This window comes from Lindgomyces ingoldianus, assembly GCF_010093535.1.
Source record: "Lindgomyces ingoldianus strain ATCC 200398 unplaced genomic scaffold BDR25scaffold_20, whole genome shotgun sequence".
Taxonomy (NCBI): domain Eukaryota; kingdom Fungi; phylum Ascomycota; class Dothideomycetes; order Pleosporales; family Lindgomycetaceae; genus Lindgomyces; species Lindgomyces ingoldianus.
Window position 1 is genome coordinate 949324 of NW_022985181.1, and position 17148 is coordinate 966471.

At 34.9% G+C, this 17148-nt stretch overlaps 1 protein-coding gene across 1 annotated transcript; it reads right to left on the reverse strand.

The window, feature by feature from the left end:
- Nucleotides 1-15550: 15550 nt before the first annotated feature.
- BDR25DRAFT_46688 (uncharacterized protein) lies at nucleotides 15551-16546 on the reverse strand. The gene is made up of 3 exons (XM_033698611.1): nucleotides 16414-16546; nucleotides 16163-16354; nucleotides 15551-16109 (listed from the first exon to the last, which is right to left on the reverse strand). Exons 2-3 carry the CDS (start codon nucleotides 16221-16223, stop codon nucleotides 15649-15651), a joined length of 522 nt encoding a protein of 173 aa, XP_033546477.1. The 5' UTR covers nucleotides 16224-16354; nucleotides 16414-16546; the 3' UTR covers nucleotides 15551-15648.
- Nucleotides 16547-17148: the final 602 nt, after the last annotated feature.

A 17148-nucleotide genomic window follows, 5' to 3' on the forward strand; every position in this document is an offset into this window, starting at 1 on the left:
AACTTGTTAAGGTATTACATGTACTACATTAATCTTTGCAGCGATAGAGAGGCAGAGGCAGAGGCAGAGGCAGCGCTAGAGCTCCCTAGCACTCTAAGAAATTCCTGCAGATGCAACAAACTACACAAGCTACAGCTCTACAACTAGAGCTTTAATGCTAAAATAATTAAATTAAAGATATTAGGTAACGTATTCCACCACCGAACCCGCCAAACCACTGAACCCGACAAAATCTCTTGGCATTGCGAACACCACGTACAAGACGCGATGTCTAAACAACACAAGACTATACTAACTTAGCAAGAAGGCAGAATTGTCCTTGCGCTCTAGGCCTACTGCTTACACTAATTTAAACGCGTACAACAAGCTGCAGCAGCTTTTAACGTGCCTTATTAGCAGCTCGCTGCTTAGCTTAACAGAATCACGTTTTAACCTACTATACAACTAAATTGCTAGAAACTTACTGCAACTAAAAAGCAGACAATTATACAATATATCCTTAACCTTAATTCGCGAGGATTCGCGCCCTGGCTGTGCAAGGTGGTAGATATGGCAAACAGACTGTTAGCTGCGTGTGGTGGGACACTAGTAAGGACAAACTAGCCTACGCGGTTTATGTCTTGTACAGAGGAGCTTAAAATAGCGTTTAATTAAGCAAAGGACTACTAGAGAATACTCTAAGAAGACCTAGAGTTAATTACAAAGTAGTTTAAGCTTGTACAAGACATAATAGCAAAATATAGTGTTTACAACAACAATATCTATAACTTTAACAAGACTAGCTTCTAGATAGGCATAATTAGCACTATAAAGGTTGTTATAGGTTTAGAAAGACATACAAGGCCTGTCCTTACACAGCTAGGTAACTAGGAATAGGTTACTGTAATCTAGAGCATCTGCGCTGCTGGCTACACTACCCTGCTATTTATTATCTACAAAGGACGCGTCCACATCTCTGCCTAGTACAAGGAGACGTTAATACTGCGTAATTAGAAGCTATTAGTCTCTAAAAATAGCTAGACAAATAACACGCTTAGTCTTAAGTAGTTAAAGCACTTTAATAAGCATATAAAGACGCGTTAGGTAGGGGTATACAGGCTGCTTATACTAGATGGCTATAAGAGCCACCTAAACTAGGATTTTAAGAATTATTGCTTTATACAAAAGATCCTTACACTCTGTATGCCTGCGCATTTATTGCATATCCTCTAGCTACTTAATGTAGTGTGCTTTTTGCTGTTAAAGCTTAAGTACTCTTAGCGTGTATAAGACTTAGCACGCTAACGCGTGCAGCATGTTAACAAAGAACGCTTTCTTCTAGCCTTTAAAAACACGTTTTTAGACGTTTTTACATACAATAACTATAAAAAGGCCTTTAAGGCATCTAGACTAGTTCCTATTAACACGCAGGTAGTCCTTAATTATCTTAACATGCAGCTGCGTACCCCACCACTAGGACCCCTACTAAAAACGCCATAGCAATTAAAGACCCTAAGTAATTTATACAAATTTAGATTGTAATTAAAGCTTGTACACAATTCCTTTGTACAATTACTAACAACAGCACAAGAAAGCTTTTTACAGCTTGTAAAAAAAGCTAAGGAGATGCTACATAGAAATATACTTATAGAGGCGCGTGTACAAGAGCTTAAAAAGCAATTAGCAGACGTAACTAAGCGCAAGGGGCGTAAAAGAAAGCAGATCTAGCAAGGTGGCACAATAGAGTATGGGACTGCAGCAGCGCAGGTAGCTGCTAAGGCGTCTGTAGTAGCTTAGCAGTTAAAGAAGGCTTGTGGTGGTAGTAATTAAGAAAGAGCCTAACCAGCTCTGTGGCGCTGTGGGAACTATGGGGAGACTGGGCACAACGCTTGTACGTGCAAAAAGGATAAAGAAGAAGCACTAGAATTAGATGCAGGCACGTTGTACATAGGTTCTCTATTTAGTTGTGAATAAAATCAGAGTTTTGTACGTAGTGTTCGCAATGCCAAGAGATTTTGTCGGGTTCGGTGGTTTAGCGGGTTCGGTGGTGGAATACGTTAGCAGTATTAGGCATAGCGTGGCAGTATTAGGCAGTAAAAAGAACAGGCGCAACGTGTAATAAAGTAGGCACAGTTAACCACATAGCCTTCTCTTGCTTATAGAGGTTTAGGCTAGACTAGAGACAACCGCTAGTGCTAGTGCTAGCTCTAGCATTATCTATATATATATGCAAGAATACTTAGCTTAAGTATTCCTGTGCGTACCTTTTAGTATAGTAGGGAAAGTTGCATAGTATTAGCTTAGCAGGCGGGGCGTCTACTTTATTACACAACGCTAGAGACCGCAAGGTGCAAAGGGGAGGATGTAAGAGGTATTAAGCAGGAAAAACAGGTTACAAAGAGAGAATGCAGGATAAGGGGGTAACAAGAGAGAGTAAACCTTAGGGTTAGAGGCAGAGGTACAGAGGCTAAGGAGCCTATATACCCTGTGCTAAGCCCTTAGGGTACTCAGGGGTTAGATAGCTGTAACATAACTGTAATAAAGAAAGACTATTGTAAGAGCAGGAACACGTTAAGAGCTAGAGCTAGCTATTATTTACTTTTTTAGCTATATTAGTGTGTTAGGGATTAGCATTAGCTATATTAGTGTGTTAGTGATTATGTAAAGCTATATAAGGCACTAGAGACATAAGGAACTGCATTAAATGTATTGCTAGGGGAGTCCTTTACAAGAGTCTATATATATGTAAAATAATTAGGTGGGTCTTAGCAACAGACTGTGCTAAGATGCATACAACTATAGTGCTGACGCATCTAACTATTGTGTGACAACACATCTAACTATTGTGCAACTATAGTAACAACACATCTAAGTGTCACTACTGCAAACAGATTAGTTATATATATGCTATAGTTAAATGTTATTATTATATGTTTATTACCTATCTAATACTACTTTGCTAAGCATTATGCTGTAACTATTCTTTAACCTAGACAACCTACTTTAATACGCTAACTATTACTGTTGCGTAAGAAGAGCGCAGGGACCTACTGTCGCGCACATAGGCCTGGTGTCGCGCCTGTGTTTTAGACAAGCAGCCTAAGACACTTAGCGCCTAAGCTCTCTATAAGCCTCTTATAGTTAATAGACTTGCTTCTTATTACTCTCTAATTAGTAGTTGCGACAATTACTCTAAGCAAGCTTTGCTTTTACAGATTATTTATAAACTGTCGTAGTATTTTATTTAGTAGAGATAACATGTTTCTTCTAGATTTTATAAATACTAATCTACTTTACATTTTTATTAGCCTCTAGTTTTTTATAAGAAACTTCCTTTAGTTTTTTTTATAACTCTAATTACTTTAGCTTTTAGCTCTTAGTAAGAGAATTTCTAGAGCTTCTGTTTCTTAAAGTAGTAACTGCTGCCTTATTTTACTTATTTATAAACTTAGTATAAGTTATTATAGCATGCTAACTAGGTTATACGTGCGTAATCTTTAGAGCTATTAATAGTTATTATTTTCTAGTTAATAGCAGGGTTATACTTTTTAAGCTAGTTATAGCCTAGAATAGCATTATACTTATTTTCTAATAGAAGTGTACTTATAGATTTCTAGTCCTTAGTATTTAGTGTTACTAAGTCTTCTTTAAACATTTCTAGGCTAATTTATTCTTTACTATATTCTAGTAAAGAATTGTTAGTAAAAGTTACTTTAAACAGGCTTTTCTTAATTTAGAATAAGATTCTATGCTTTTCTACCTAGGTTGTATTTATAGCTGTAAAGGTGCATCTACTGTTAATAAAGGCTAACTTAGTCTGTCCTTTAAATGTAAAAGTAGTTATTAAGCTTTATTCTAATCCTTATCCTACAGCTACTAGTGCTTTTATATTATAGAATATTTCTATCTTATTATTTATAAGATATAAGTTAACATTTTTCTATAAATTATTAAGTTTATTAATTTTTTCTTTTTAGTAGAGTTAATATTTTTTAATGTAATAGTTAGCTGCTTTACATTTATAATCCTTTACTAAGTAGTAAGTTAGTATGTAGTCTTCTTTATAAGCAGCTTTTTATAAGAAATAATAGAATCTGCAGCTGTTCTAGTAATAGTAATTAGGCTAATTCTTTAATTTTTTTTTAAATAGGTAAGGTCTAGCACATATAGCAATCTATTACTTTACATATTAATGCAGTGCCTTTCTATAGGTCTTTGTCTAGGTGTTTTTTCTATGTAAGCTACTAGCCTACTTAATGTTTATTATTCTAATGCCTTATGCAGTACTGTTGTGTGCATTAGTACTAAAGGTATAGACAGTTATCTAGTTTATATAAAGTGTTAATTAGACATTCTTAAGTCTATTTAGAGTATTCTTAGGTTTGTACTAGTACTTATAGAGTGTTCTTTCTACTAGTAATTATCTGTGCTATAGAAAGCGCTACTACAAAGAAGGCATTATTTGTAGTTATGTTATAGGGTAAAAGCTTTCCTACTAACTACTAGCCCTAGGAGTAGGGTTCTTAGTTGCTCTTAGTTTAGTTCTAGGACTTTAAACCTAGCAGGTCTGCCTAGTCCTTTAAGTTTTTAGTTATAAATTTTTACAAAGAACTGCTATTATTCTTTTTTATTTATAATATTATATTTTACTTTAGCTATTTATTAAATTATCTTAAATGTTTTATAATTATTTTTAATATTTATTTAGTAAAGTAACACTATATATTCTCTAAAGTAATTATGTTGTTGCCTGCTGTTAGATTTGCGCACCTACTGTCAAGACAGGAGGAACGCTTGACAAAAGCTGCTACATAGTACAAGCAATAAGCTTAAACAGTATGTTGCTGCAAATTGCAGCATTTTGCAGGCTAGTCGCGCATAGGGCAAGTGCGCAAGGGACTTAGATTAGCAGAACAAAAAGCTAAGCAACACAAGTAGAGCAGAAAAAGGATTAATAAATAAACATAATTAATATAATTAATTAATTATCCTATACATTATATCTAAACTTATTATTTATCTTAGGAAGCCTAAAAACAGTGCTTTAATCTAACAATTAAGAGTCTTAGTGCCTCTATTAATACAAAATGGCCACCTAGCCTCCTCAAGACGCGACAGTCGTCCTTCGAGACCACACCGACTACAGAGCCTGGATGATGCAGCTGCAATTAAGATGTGTAGCGCACAGCATCTGGCCGCAAGTAGATCCTAAGTTAACTATCTAAATAATCTCTAAACTAAGAGCTCTAGAGATGCTGCTAATAGCTAAGTTTTTACTAGCCTCTAACATTAAAACGCCTACGCACCTAAATAAGCTATTAATAAGTAGTGTTAGAGCCTTTAAAAAAGCTATTAAATACTATAAGATTAAGGCTAACAAGTATAAAAGTAACAGACATAATTATAAAAGAAAGTAATTAAGCTTTTAACAGATTATTATCTTTATCTAGTTAATAGTTAGCCTGCATCTGCAGTGTACATGCTGTTCCCTAGATTAACTACTTAGACAGTAGATTATAAACTTTAAAGCTATAGTAAGTGTTAATAACTAATTTAAATAAGAATATGTGTGCAACTAATATAATGCATCTTTAAAGCTGCTAAGAAACACAAGCATATAGAACCTATAGCTAGCAGAGTATAATTACGCTGCTATAGAAGCAGAGACACAAAATGTTCTAGAAATAATGTAGTTTAATGCTATTATAAAGGACTTTTTAACTACTATAAATAAAGTTGCCTCTTATTAGTTTATAACCTTTTAGAAAAGTAGACAGTTTACACTAAACATAAATTAAAAAAAAATAATAAAGCGCTTTTAAGAACATATAATGTTAAATTATCTAATATATATAAGAAAGTATAAAGCTGCCTTTATAATAAATAACTTATTATACTTTACTAAAAGTAAAAAAACTACTTAGGGCATAAATAAGAACACTTATAGTGCAGAAGTTATAATGTTAAGAAAATAGAGTAGACCTTAACATTAATGTTATTAAAAAGATAATAGAAAGTTATTTTTAAGCTAAAAACTTACTAAAACAGAAAGCACTAAATGTCCTACATGTAGACACATCTATGCACTAAAGGACTGCTTTTATGTCTATCTAGACAGAGCACTAGACTAGTAGATGCTAAATAAGAGAGTTAAAAAGCTTATAGCATTAAAGTGTAAGCACAACTTAGATTTTTAAGGCCTACTAAAAAGGCAGTGTAGACATAATTTAAAAATACTAATCTTAAAAAGTTTACATATACTTACACTAGAGATATAAGAAGACTAACTTAAAAGCTAGAAAGTATTAAGAGTTAAGGCAGCTGCATTGCTAGCTATAGTTAATTTAAACTAGAATAGATATCTGCTAAGAGAATTATTTATCCTTAACTTAGGCTTAACATGCTATATTATAAATAATTTTAATTAGATCTATAACTATTGTTTACTAACACTAAAAAACTTTATCTAGTCTAGAAACTCTTATATATAGATTTAAAGCTATAGATTAATTACACTAAGCTTAAAAAGTAAGCATAAAACACATAGTTAAGCATATAGTCTTATACTATATAATGCTGCACTGTGCCTAGACCTGCTGTGCAACCTAGTCTTGTTCTGCCTACTGCAACAGAAAGGAATCTAGTAGGACACACAAGTAAAGCTAACTGCTTTAAAGGCTCTAGACAGGATAATAATTAGAGATCTTATAGAGATCTATAGCTAATAAGTGTTAGAGTACTATCTACTACAAGAGGGCTTATATTATACACACATAATTAACACAAAAACTAAACATAGTCTATAAAAGGCATTAGTAAAGCTATAGCATAAGTGTCTAGAACACTCTAGACTAGCTACACTTTAACACCTTATACAGTAAGCTAAGGGGGTGTAAATTAAAAAAATTATAATAGTCTAATATAACTTATGTAGTAGAGCTAAGATATAATAATAAATTAGCTACGCACTATAAATTAGTAACAGCAGACCTAGTAAAAGACTATTAATTAATTTCTATGCATATAAAGCATAAAGCATTATAAAAGAGTAAAGTTAAATGCTAATTACTAATAAGTATTCTAGCCTCTAGTAGGACCTCTACTTTAAAAATAATAGGCTTACTAAATTAATTATTAAAGCTCTTATAATCTTTATCTTTTTTTTAAAGAACTATTATAACATTACTATAAAAGTTATTAAAGCTAATAATAAGATTACAACAGTAAAACTAGAGGTAAAATACTAGCTAGCATTACATAGAATAACTGTTAAGCCTTTAGCACTAGATACACAAGCCTAGAACAGAGAAGCTAAACACTTAGAGAGTGTAAATAAGAAAAAGTTATAGGCTATGCAACTAAATGCTAACCTACTATAGAATGTATAGCCATACATTACTAGAGCAGGCGTATACCTATATAATTAGACGCTAAACTATGCTAATAACTAGAAGACACTATACAAGATCTTCTTTACATAAGCAGCTTTAAATAATAAAGTTATTATGTTAATCTAAAAGCTAAGCTTTACATATCTAAAAGCTTATAGCTATAAAGCATTTATAATAACTAATAACACACATTAGAATAAATCTAAGCTACAGAGGCTAGACCTAAAGGCGTAGATTAGATATCTAGTTAGGTACTAATTATTAAACATCTACTGTGTATAGATACTACTGCTAGCAAAAGTAATCTATACACATAATGTTATTTTTAATAAACACTTAATCTTTAGTAGTAAGCCTAAAGACCTAATAAATAACTTTATGCATAATATAGTAAAGAAAATTACTATATATATTAGAATAATTAATCTTTTAACACCTAGTTATTAGCTAAAGACAGAGTTATTCTGTAAAAATAATACTATAGATAATATATTAAATTTTAATAAAGTAGACCTACTAGGCTACTATTAAGGAAGAAAGATTAGAGATAACTATTTATCTTCTCTAAATACTCTGCTACCTGCAGCATTACTTATGCAGTTAATAGCTAGAGCAGCACTAAAGCTAAGCTAAATAAAGTTGTTAAAGACTATACTATAAGCTGTAGCCTTTATAGCTAGCATAAGATCTAAAAGTGTAAAAAAGCATAGCAGCAAAACGCTAGATAAAGCAGCATTAATAAGAATGCTATTTAAAAAAAAGACACTTTATAAAAGCTAGCTACTACTTTTACTATTAACCTAAAAGTAACTAGAGAAGCACCCTCTACATAAGATGTTTAAGGTAGCAGAAAGAACACACCTAGATAGTTATTAGATAATAAAATCTTAGACAGAGGTCTAGATAAAGCTAATTAAGGTAGCTAGACAGCAGATTTTAAATTGTATATAGGTGTACACTTACAAGCTTAATAAGCACTATAGATTATAAAGATGCAAGGTGTAACTAGTAGTCTACAGTAATTAACAAAGAAACATTACTACATAAAATACCTACACTGCTACTCTAGCAGAACACTTATTTTAAATGCTAATAGTAATATCTACACGCTTTAACTTAGAGCTTAAACAATACAACATAACTAACACATTTATATATGCAGTAATTAACTGCAATATCTACATGCAGATGCTAAGAGGCTATTAGAAACTAGGTATAATACTAAAGCTTTAAAAAGCACTATACAGCTTATAAATTTCTCTTCTACTCTAGCAACACTATTTTATAATAACTTTTAAAGGCCTTAGGTTTTTAGCTGTTTTATATAAACCCTACTACATAACTAAAGCTAGAATATTTATCTTTTTCTATGTAGACAACCTTATTATTGCGTATAGAAAAAGCTCTAAAGTAGATACACAGCGTGTAGTAGACTAATTACAAGAGAAGTATACCCTAATAGAAGGTAAGGACTTATAATAGTTCTTAGAAGTTAAGATTATTAGAGATTAATAGTAACAAATAATTTAGCTATTATAAGCATTATATATTAACAAAATAGCTAGGCTAGCTAATAGAAAAGACCTGCAGCACGCTATACTTATAAGTAGAATTAAACTTATGCTGTAATCTAGTTTTGCAACTTTATTAGAAGTAAATTAATATTAGTAAAAAATTAGATCTCTACTCTTTACAGTAGTTACTATAAGACTAGACATTGCCTTTACTATATTATGCCTTGCACAGTTTCTTACAAATCCTGCATCTAACTATTAGGATGCAGCTAATTAAGTCATCCTGTACCTACATGCAACACAAACGTACGCACTCTAATTAGGAGGAGAAGACTACTTTATAGTAGTAAGTAATACATTATTTATAGATAATACACTAAATAGAAAGAGCTTTTAGGGCTATGTTATTTAACTATTTAGCAGATAGATTGCATAGTAAGTAAATAAATAAGATATAGTTACAACATTAATAATAAAAGCAGAACTACTTACACTGTCTTAAGTTACTAAAGAAGCTATATTTATAAAAATGCTTTTTAATAAACTATAAGTTAAGCTGCCTAATTTAACTATTATAATCTAGTGTAATAACAAGTAGATAATTTAACTAGTAAATAAAGAAATATCTTAACTTTAAACTAAGCTTTAACATGTTAACATCTATAACTACTAGCTCTAACAGGAAGTCTCTTAACAAACAATTAAGGTTGTCTATGTCCCCTCTAGTAAGATGCTTGTAGACAGACTTACTAAAGTGCTTTTAGCTAGCAAATAGCTAAGCTTTCTTTAGCAAATTTAGCTAGTTAACGTTAGGGAGAGGATAGTTAGTTAGGAAGCGGATATAGAAGAAATTAAAGCAAGAATAGAAGCCCTAGAAGCATACTAAGGTTGCGCAATTAGAAACTAGCTTAAAGCATGTCTAAGCTAAGGGGGTGTGTCAGATTTGCGCACCTACTGTTAAGACAGGAGGAACGCTTAACAAAAGCTGCTATATAGTACAAGCAATAAGCTTAAACAGTATGTTGCAGCAAATTGCAGCATTTTGCAGGCTAGTCGCGCATAGGGCAAGTGCGTGAGGGACTTAGATTGGCAGAACAAAAAGCTGAGTAACACAAGTAGAGCAGAAAAAGGATTAATAAATAAACATAATTAATATAATTAATTAATCATCCTATACATTATATCTAAACCCATCATTCATCTCAGGAAGCCTAGAAACAGTGCTTCAATCTAACACCTGCATTTCTAGCATAAACAGCTCTAGAACTGTTTAGAGAGTTTCTACACTAAAGTGCCTAGCGTTCTGTTATTAAGAGAGAACTATTTCTCTCTTTTTTTAATATTTATAATGTATTCTTAGATCTAAGTCTTTTTTTATATTTTTTAAGAATTATAAAGTTCTGTAACACTTAATTAAGGCTACTAAAGTTTATAATAACTACCTTTTAATATAGTTTAAAGCAGTTTCTTAAAAAATAGTTTTCTTTATATTACTAGTAAAGTCTGTTATTTAATCTTTTTAATATTTTTTTATCTATAAGGCTATATTTAGCAGTAATAGCTTTTACTGTTACAGTAGTATTTTTATTCTCTTTTTTCTAAAAGTCTAGGCAATTTTAGTAGAAATGTTCTACTTTTTTATAGTTTAGGTAGGCCTTATCCTCTAGCTACTTTTATTACTTTTTAGTTAAAAGCAGCCTATTGCGTCTAAAGGCTTAGCTTTTCTTTAAAAGGGGGCTTTATATATATTTTATGTAACTAAGGTCTATTATTTTTTTATTATAACAAAGAGCTTTTTTTTTTCTAGAAATAAACTTAGGTTTCTAGAGAGCTTCTCTACACTGTTTTTCTTTTTTATGTTCTTTATGCCTATTATTATAAAGTGTTGCTTTTATAATAAATTTTTTAAAAGTAGTTAGTTTTTTATTATATGTAAATTTATCTTTTATTAACGTACTTCATGGGCGAGTCGCTCACACACCCGAGTCGCTCACTTTTGCCAAGACCCCACCCTAACAAACTCTATTATAGCCCATAACAACCCGCTCTAGCACTATATAGTACAGTACAGCCTAGAATATTATTTAGATACTACTTCTGCTTCTTGCTTACATGTTTGCGTGTTATGCCTAGTCTAATTGCACTGTCTGCAGCGCCTTTAGGATAGCTTACCTACTTTAGCTTGCACCTGCTTCTTTGCCTTCTTCCTGTTACTGCGCGCCCTAAACTCCTTTAGAGCTATTAAGCGTAGGCCTTTTTAAATTATTAAGGTCTTTTCTGCCTTAATCTACTTTTTTTTATGTAATTTATGTTGTGTAGTAGCCTTATTAGCTGCTTAAAGCTTAGTAATTTTCTATTATACTAACACTAGCTTATATGTAATTATTACTGCCCTTTTTAAGACTTTCTTAAACACCTTAACTATAAAAGTTAGTAAACTATTTATATACTTTTAAATCTTTATTTTTATAAGCATTAATTGCAACCTAAGTTCTAAGGTATTGCTTAGGGTTTACAACTACTAAGGCTTATTATATATAAGTAGTAGTAGTAATAAAGTGCATAACTTTACATTAAGGCCTATTATAACTTATTATAGGTTAAAAGGAACTAATTTAGCGCCTTAGAACCTTTCTTAGATATTACTAAAAGTAATTATAGCATTATAGGCTACTTTAAAGCATAGTAAAAACTTTATTTTTATAATATAAGTAATCTAGTTGTGTATAAAGTTTTTAGCTTAGCGCTTATACACTTTCTTTAAAGAAGTAAAACAACCTACATTAAGTAGCTATAAAAAGTGCAATAAGTAAAAAAGTATGTAAATAGTAATAATCTTATTATTCTTATAGTATTACTAAAAATAAAGTAAGTTATAGCTTTTATAGCTATTAATAACTAGCAGATAGTAGCTGCTAACAGTACACTTCTTTATATGCACATTAAAGTGCTTTAACTAGTCTAGACTAAGCTAATTAGTAGTCTAGCTGCGCTTAGAAATTGCAATAACTTAATTCTAAAGTAGATTTTCTTTTTTATACTAGTTTAAAAAGTAGTTGCTACCCTAAAAGATAATAAAGAGCAGAATAGCCTACTTTTTAGCATTAATGCCCTAGATAGATGTTGTCTACTCCTAGTTACCTAGCTAGACTGCTTTTAGCTGTCCTTGTCTCTTTAAACTTATAATAACTGCTCTAGTAGATATCTAGCCTATTATAAACCTTATCTTATTAAAGTTATATATGTTGTTATTCTAGATACTATACTTAGCTTTAATATTCTTTATAAAGTTAAACTAGCCTTAAATTACTATAAAAAATTTATAAAAAGCTCTTTTATAGTTATACTTACACTTAAACTTTACTTTAAGCTTTAAGTAACACTTAATAAATATATTAAGCTAGTTTATGCTAATATAGCTTATATTACACTTAGTGTGTAAAAAATTAGCTATATTAGCTACAGCTACTAGCTAGGGGGGAAATCCTTACACATCTAGCTTAAGTATGTGCTAAATAATTACTTACTTCTTGTTATTATCTAGCTTTTATAAGTTAGCTGTATAATTAGCTTAGAAAAGTTGTCTAGTGTGTTAGTTACTTATTATCTTTTAAAGAACTCTATAGATAGCTGCAGCATGTTAGTTAAAAAGTATTATGTTTTATTTAAAAGCTTAAAGTGTAAGCTACATTTAACATTCCTTTAACACATTTAAGTAGTGTTGTTAGGAATGCATTAGTGTAGAAAGAGTAGTGTAGTAGGGTCTTAGCAAAAGTAAGCAACTTAGGTGTGTGAGCAACTTGCCTATAAAGTACGTTATATCTTTTAAGCTATTATAGAACATTTAATAAAGTGCTTTTTAGTCTATCTATCTATAGATAGCTAGTTACACCCTAAAGCGCGCTGCATAGTACTAGGCAGTGCCTTTTCTTTATTTTAGGGCATTTAGCTTATTAGCTGCAATTTTCTGTTTATCTATAGTTTTATAGATAGTTAATAGGGCTTCTTTAAAAGCTTCTATGCTGCTAAATATTTCTTTAGTCTTAGAATTTAGTGTAGTGCTATTTACTCTAAAGTCTATCTAATTGTTTACGTGTGGCTAGAACTAAATTATAGAAGGTCTTTCTAAATATAGTCCTATCTAGGATATTATTTCTACATTAGTTTAGAATGCTTCTCTGTTATATTACATATAAAAGTAGCATCTAGTAAAAAATAAGCAGAGGTTCTTAGGCAATCTTTTAAAAGGCTTTAAAAAGGCTAGGCTTAAAGTCTTTTTAGCTATAATACTTATTTTTTTAGTTAAGATATTCTAAAGTTTAGCTAGCTTTACCTATAACGCGTGTATCTAGTTTGCAGAGCTAGTAGCTAATTAAGGATTTATTAGAGCAGGCTAGTTATTAAATTTAGCTACTTTCTAACATAGGTTTCTTACTTCTTTATAAAGGCTAACTAGTTTACTAATCTTATTACTAATTTATTAAAGTTCCTTTATGTTTTCCTAGATGCTATTAATCTGTTCTGCTAAGACTTTTTTATTAGCTATTAGAACTTCTGTTAATCCTAATAAGGCTAAGTAGGCTATGTTAGAATTAAAGTTATGTTAAGTAGTTATACTTTTTAGTAGAGTGTAATATTTAATGTTACAATTCTTACTTTATAAAGCACTTAGGTTAATGTTATTACTAGGGTAGAATAGGGTTAAGGGGCTAATAGTAGGGTGTACAGTCCTACGTAAGAGCTATTAGGCTAATAGAGTGTGTGGAGAGCGACTAGATTGTAGTTTGTCCCTATTACAGCAGTATAAAGGCTAGGTTAAACAGTCCTGTTAGACAGAATTAGAGGTATATATGTTGCAGAATATATAAATAGTATTATAGCTCTTTAGAAAGCTAAATGCTACTTAGTTTATGTAAATAATAAACTAAACATTAAATACACCTTTTAAAGGTTGTTTAAGGTTAAGACTATATACATGTCTAATAATGCTAAGAACAAGTTGTGTAAGTTTATGCAAGCTTGCTAAGCGCAACTCTATAAACTCTCTTAGGCTTGTTCTAAACTTCTAGCTTGTCTTCTTACTAGACAATACATTCTTCTGTAATCCTAGGCAGCTGCGCTGCCTCCGTGCCTTCCGATTGGTCCATAAGCGAGCCCTGCCCCAACCTGGCTAGATTGTGGAGCACTTCGGGTGGAGTTACGTCGGTCCAACCATAGACCGTAACAAGTACCTACACAGGTAGACAGGTTAGCAAAAGGAACAGTACAGGCATAATAGACAGAAAAATCTAGAAAGAGGGCACTTGCTAGTTCTAATACGCCATGTTATTCTTACGATAACTCTCCGTCACGTCTGCAATTATTAGGCGGTCGTCTAGCAACTAGCCTTTGTACAACTGTAAGGCAGACCGCGCCCTCTCCCTCTTCAACTCCAAGTCATCAGAGAAGCAGTGTGAAGCTTTTGCAGCTCCTACATCCTCCTTACTAAGTCGTGCACAACCTATATTAGGAAATGCTGGCTTGTATCCCTTAGGTGTAACGCAGCACGAGAGCTAGGTAACGCTTAGAAGCTCAGTTGCGCAAGCTCTAGAGAGCCTAACGTTAGTAGACCAAGTCCTAAGATTGTTGCTTGAAGTGTCGTAGAATAGGGAATAGATGCAGTAGAGGATTCAGTAGAGGGACTCGAGATCCTAAGGGCCAGCAGGAAAAGCAGAGGGTAAGGGTGTAGGCAGTAGTCTTGTCGCGAAAGCAAGCAAGGATTCGTTTAAATGTCTAGATTAAGGGAGGGATGAGGATAGAAGAGGGACACGCACTTCCTGGAAGCTCAGAGAGGGAGGGGGGGAGAGAGAGATAGCAGAGTTAAGGTCTATTTATGTGCGCGGATGGAGAGGAGGGCCCAAAACGGCCACCAAGCACAGGCCGTCTACGTCAGCAGAGAGTAGTGCGGCGCAGCAAGCAGAATCCGCACATCCTGGGGGGCTTCTCGCAAGCGCGCGACAAGAAGGCCAAGTAGGGGCCATGGTAGAGGGAGGGAAGGCGACGATGGTACGGGAATGAGGAATTTCGACGGCGGCGCATTCGGAGAGAGGCAGGGTGGCAGGGATACAGAGGCAAGTCAACACCGAGGAGAGTGAATGTAACGGGTGCAGGGGGAAGAAGCAAGAAGCTACAAGAACAGGACGGGTTGGCGAAGGCAGATCAGGAACATGACATCAGTATATTTTACCGTACAGAACCGTTAGATTTCGAGGACGGGCACGGAAGAACCACGAGGCCGAGATGGCTTGGCAGTCAGCGCAAACGCCAGCAGTAGAGACTTTCCCGTAAGTAATATGTGCTTGCTCTAATATACGATATTCTACAGAATCCTTTACCTAAACTGTCCTTCATAAGTAGTTTACAGAAATCAGTGACACGGCATTTCTTCAATTAGGCTTCTTGAAGAATTCCAAAGGTTGAGAGGAAACGCTAGTGCTGTAGCCTTGGGAGGATCGCATAATTCTGCCAGCGGTGCATCACCAGGAGTGCTGGGGCGAGGGCCATCCCTTTGGAATGTTACCGCATGCATCAGGTCATGTCGGAAAGCCTGCTCCCATTAAGGTACAGAGACTGGCATAGTGACTTTCAGACCCCGAATACTTCATCAGAAGCAATGGAGAGTGTTAATTCACCTCGCTACAAGCCATAGAAACCACACTAAAGACGCATATCTTCCCCCTCATCCCAGGGCCACTGCCAAATATTCCTCCTTTGACCCGCAAAACCTAAACCTTCGGTGCCGCCTTCTCGAGAATCTCTTTCCTGGCCTCCTGCACTGGACTCGGATCCATCCAGTTCTCCACCTTCTCAATCCAGAATCCATTCACGCCCCTCGGGCCTTGGACTTCCTCGTCAAATTCCGTCCCTGCCTTCCCCAACTTCAGCGCTGCGAACTCTGCCACGAACGCTGGCTTGTCTTCCTTCCCTTTGAGTATTGTCGTAGAGCTCCAATCCATGAGTAAAGTGACCTTGTCCTCAGCTTCGGCAATGATCCAGACCCGGTTCACGGTGTGGGAGAAGGACGCGGTCATCTGGTCGCGCATTTCGAACATCTTGGCCATGCCGGCGAAAGGGAGCGGTGCATCGGCATTAGTCTTGATTGTTGCACTGGGGGAGAAATGGAGGGAGCGGGTGGTGTGGGAGGTGCCGTCAAGGGCGGAGATGAAGGACCGAAGGAAGTGGAGGGCTAGATGGTGTTAGCCGGAATCGGAACGGTGAGGCGAAGAAGGCGGTGTATACTTGGTGGAGCATCTTCCGGGATCTCTTTGAGATCGCCAATATGAACGTAGGTAGAAGCCATGGTGTTAATTGCTGCTAAAGCCTTGGAATTGTCTTGTGAAGCGGTGATGGTGCTTTGATTGGATGAGAGCTTCAGCCGGGCAGATCAGTGCTACCTGTGAACCTTACAGCCTTCGCTTGAACCAAGGAAGCCTATCGCTAATTAGCAGAGTGTGAATCAGAGACCAAGGCGGCCTCAGAAATATACTGACAGAGAGATATAATTGGAAATTGGGGGTCTGAAACGGTTGCCTTACTTTGACTCTGAGTCCGATCCGTGGAGCTGAAGGGAGGCCAGAAAAGACCAGCATACATATGTGTGCGCCAGATGCCCCAAACTCCTCGAAGTGACGGATTGCGGGATGCTTTCACTCATTCTTCAACACCTCTGTTCTAGCCTCGTATTCGCATTCTTGCCTGTCTGTGGAATGCGGCTGCCTTACACCAGGCCTTATCAAGCGGCGGTCGGTGAGGGGTTACAAGCCTCACGGTTGATCTATGGAGTGATGAAGAATGCAAAAAAGGTACTTTAAGGGCCTGCAGCCCTCGGTACTCTGCACACTCCAAACCTTGGAGATTCTTATCATCATTTCCGCCAAGACGACGAGGCTCAGCCAGATGACGCGATGACACGAGACCACGTGAGTTTTCTTTGTAATCTTGACGGCAGCGGCAACCAGCACTTGGTGGAGTAGCACACTATCAGTGCTTCACATCCAACTTGGGTGATCATCTCGTAATAATTGACATACCCCAGGTTCATTGCGCAAGTCACGAGGTTTTCAGAGCCCAATTTCCCCTCACGATAGTCGCCCAAACGGATTGGCTGGAAGAGTCGAGGATGGCGCCCCCTTGAAAATGCACATCCCCGACAGCCGTAACTGCATCCTTCCACCACACTCCCACTCTCTTGCAGCATCAGAACTGCACATTTCCTCTCTGCTCCT

What these genes read in the sequence shown, in the direction of transcription:
- BDR25DRAFT_46688 (XM_033698611.1), bottom strand. Translation starts at nt 16,223, where the DNA reads ATGGCTTCTACCTACGTTCATATTGGCGATCTCAAAGAGATCCCGGAA. An exon ending in CCCGGAAGATGCTCCACCAA is followed by an intron (nt 16,110 to 16,162) that starts GTATACACCGCC and finishes AACACCATCTAG; the next exon opens with CCCTCCACTTCCTTCGGTCC.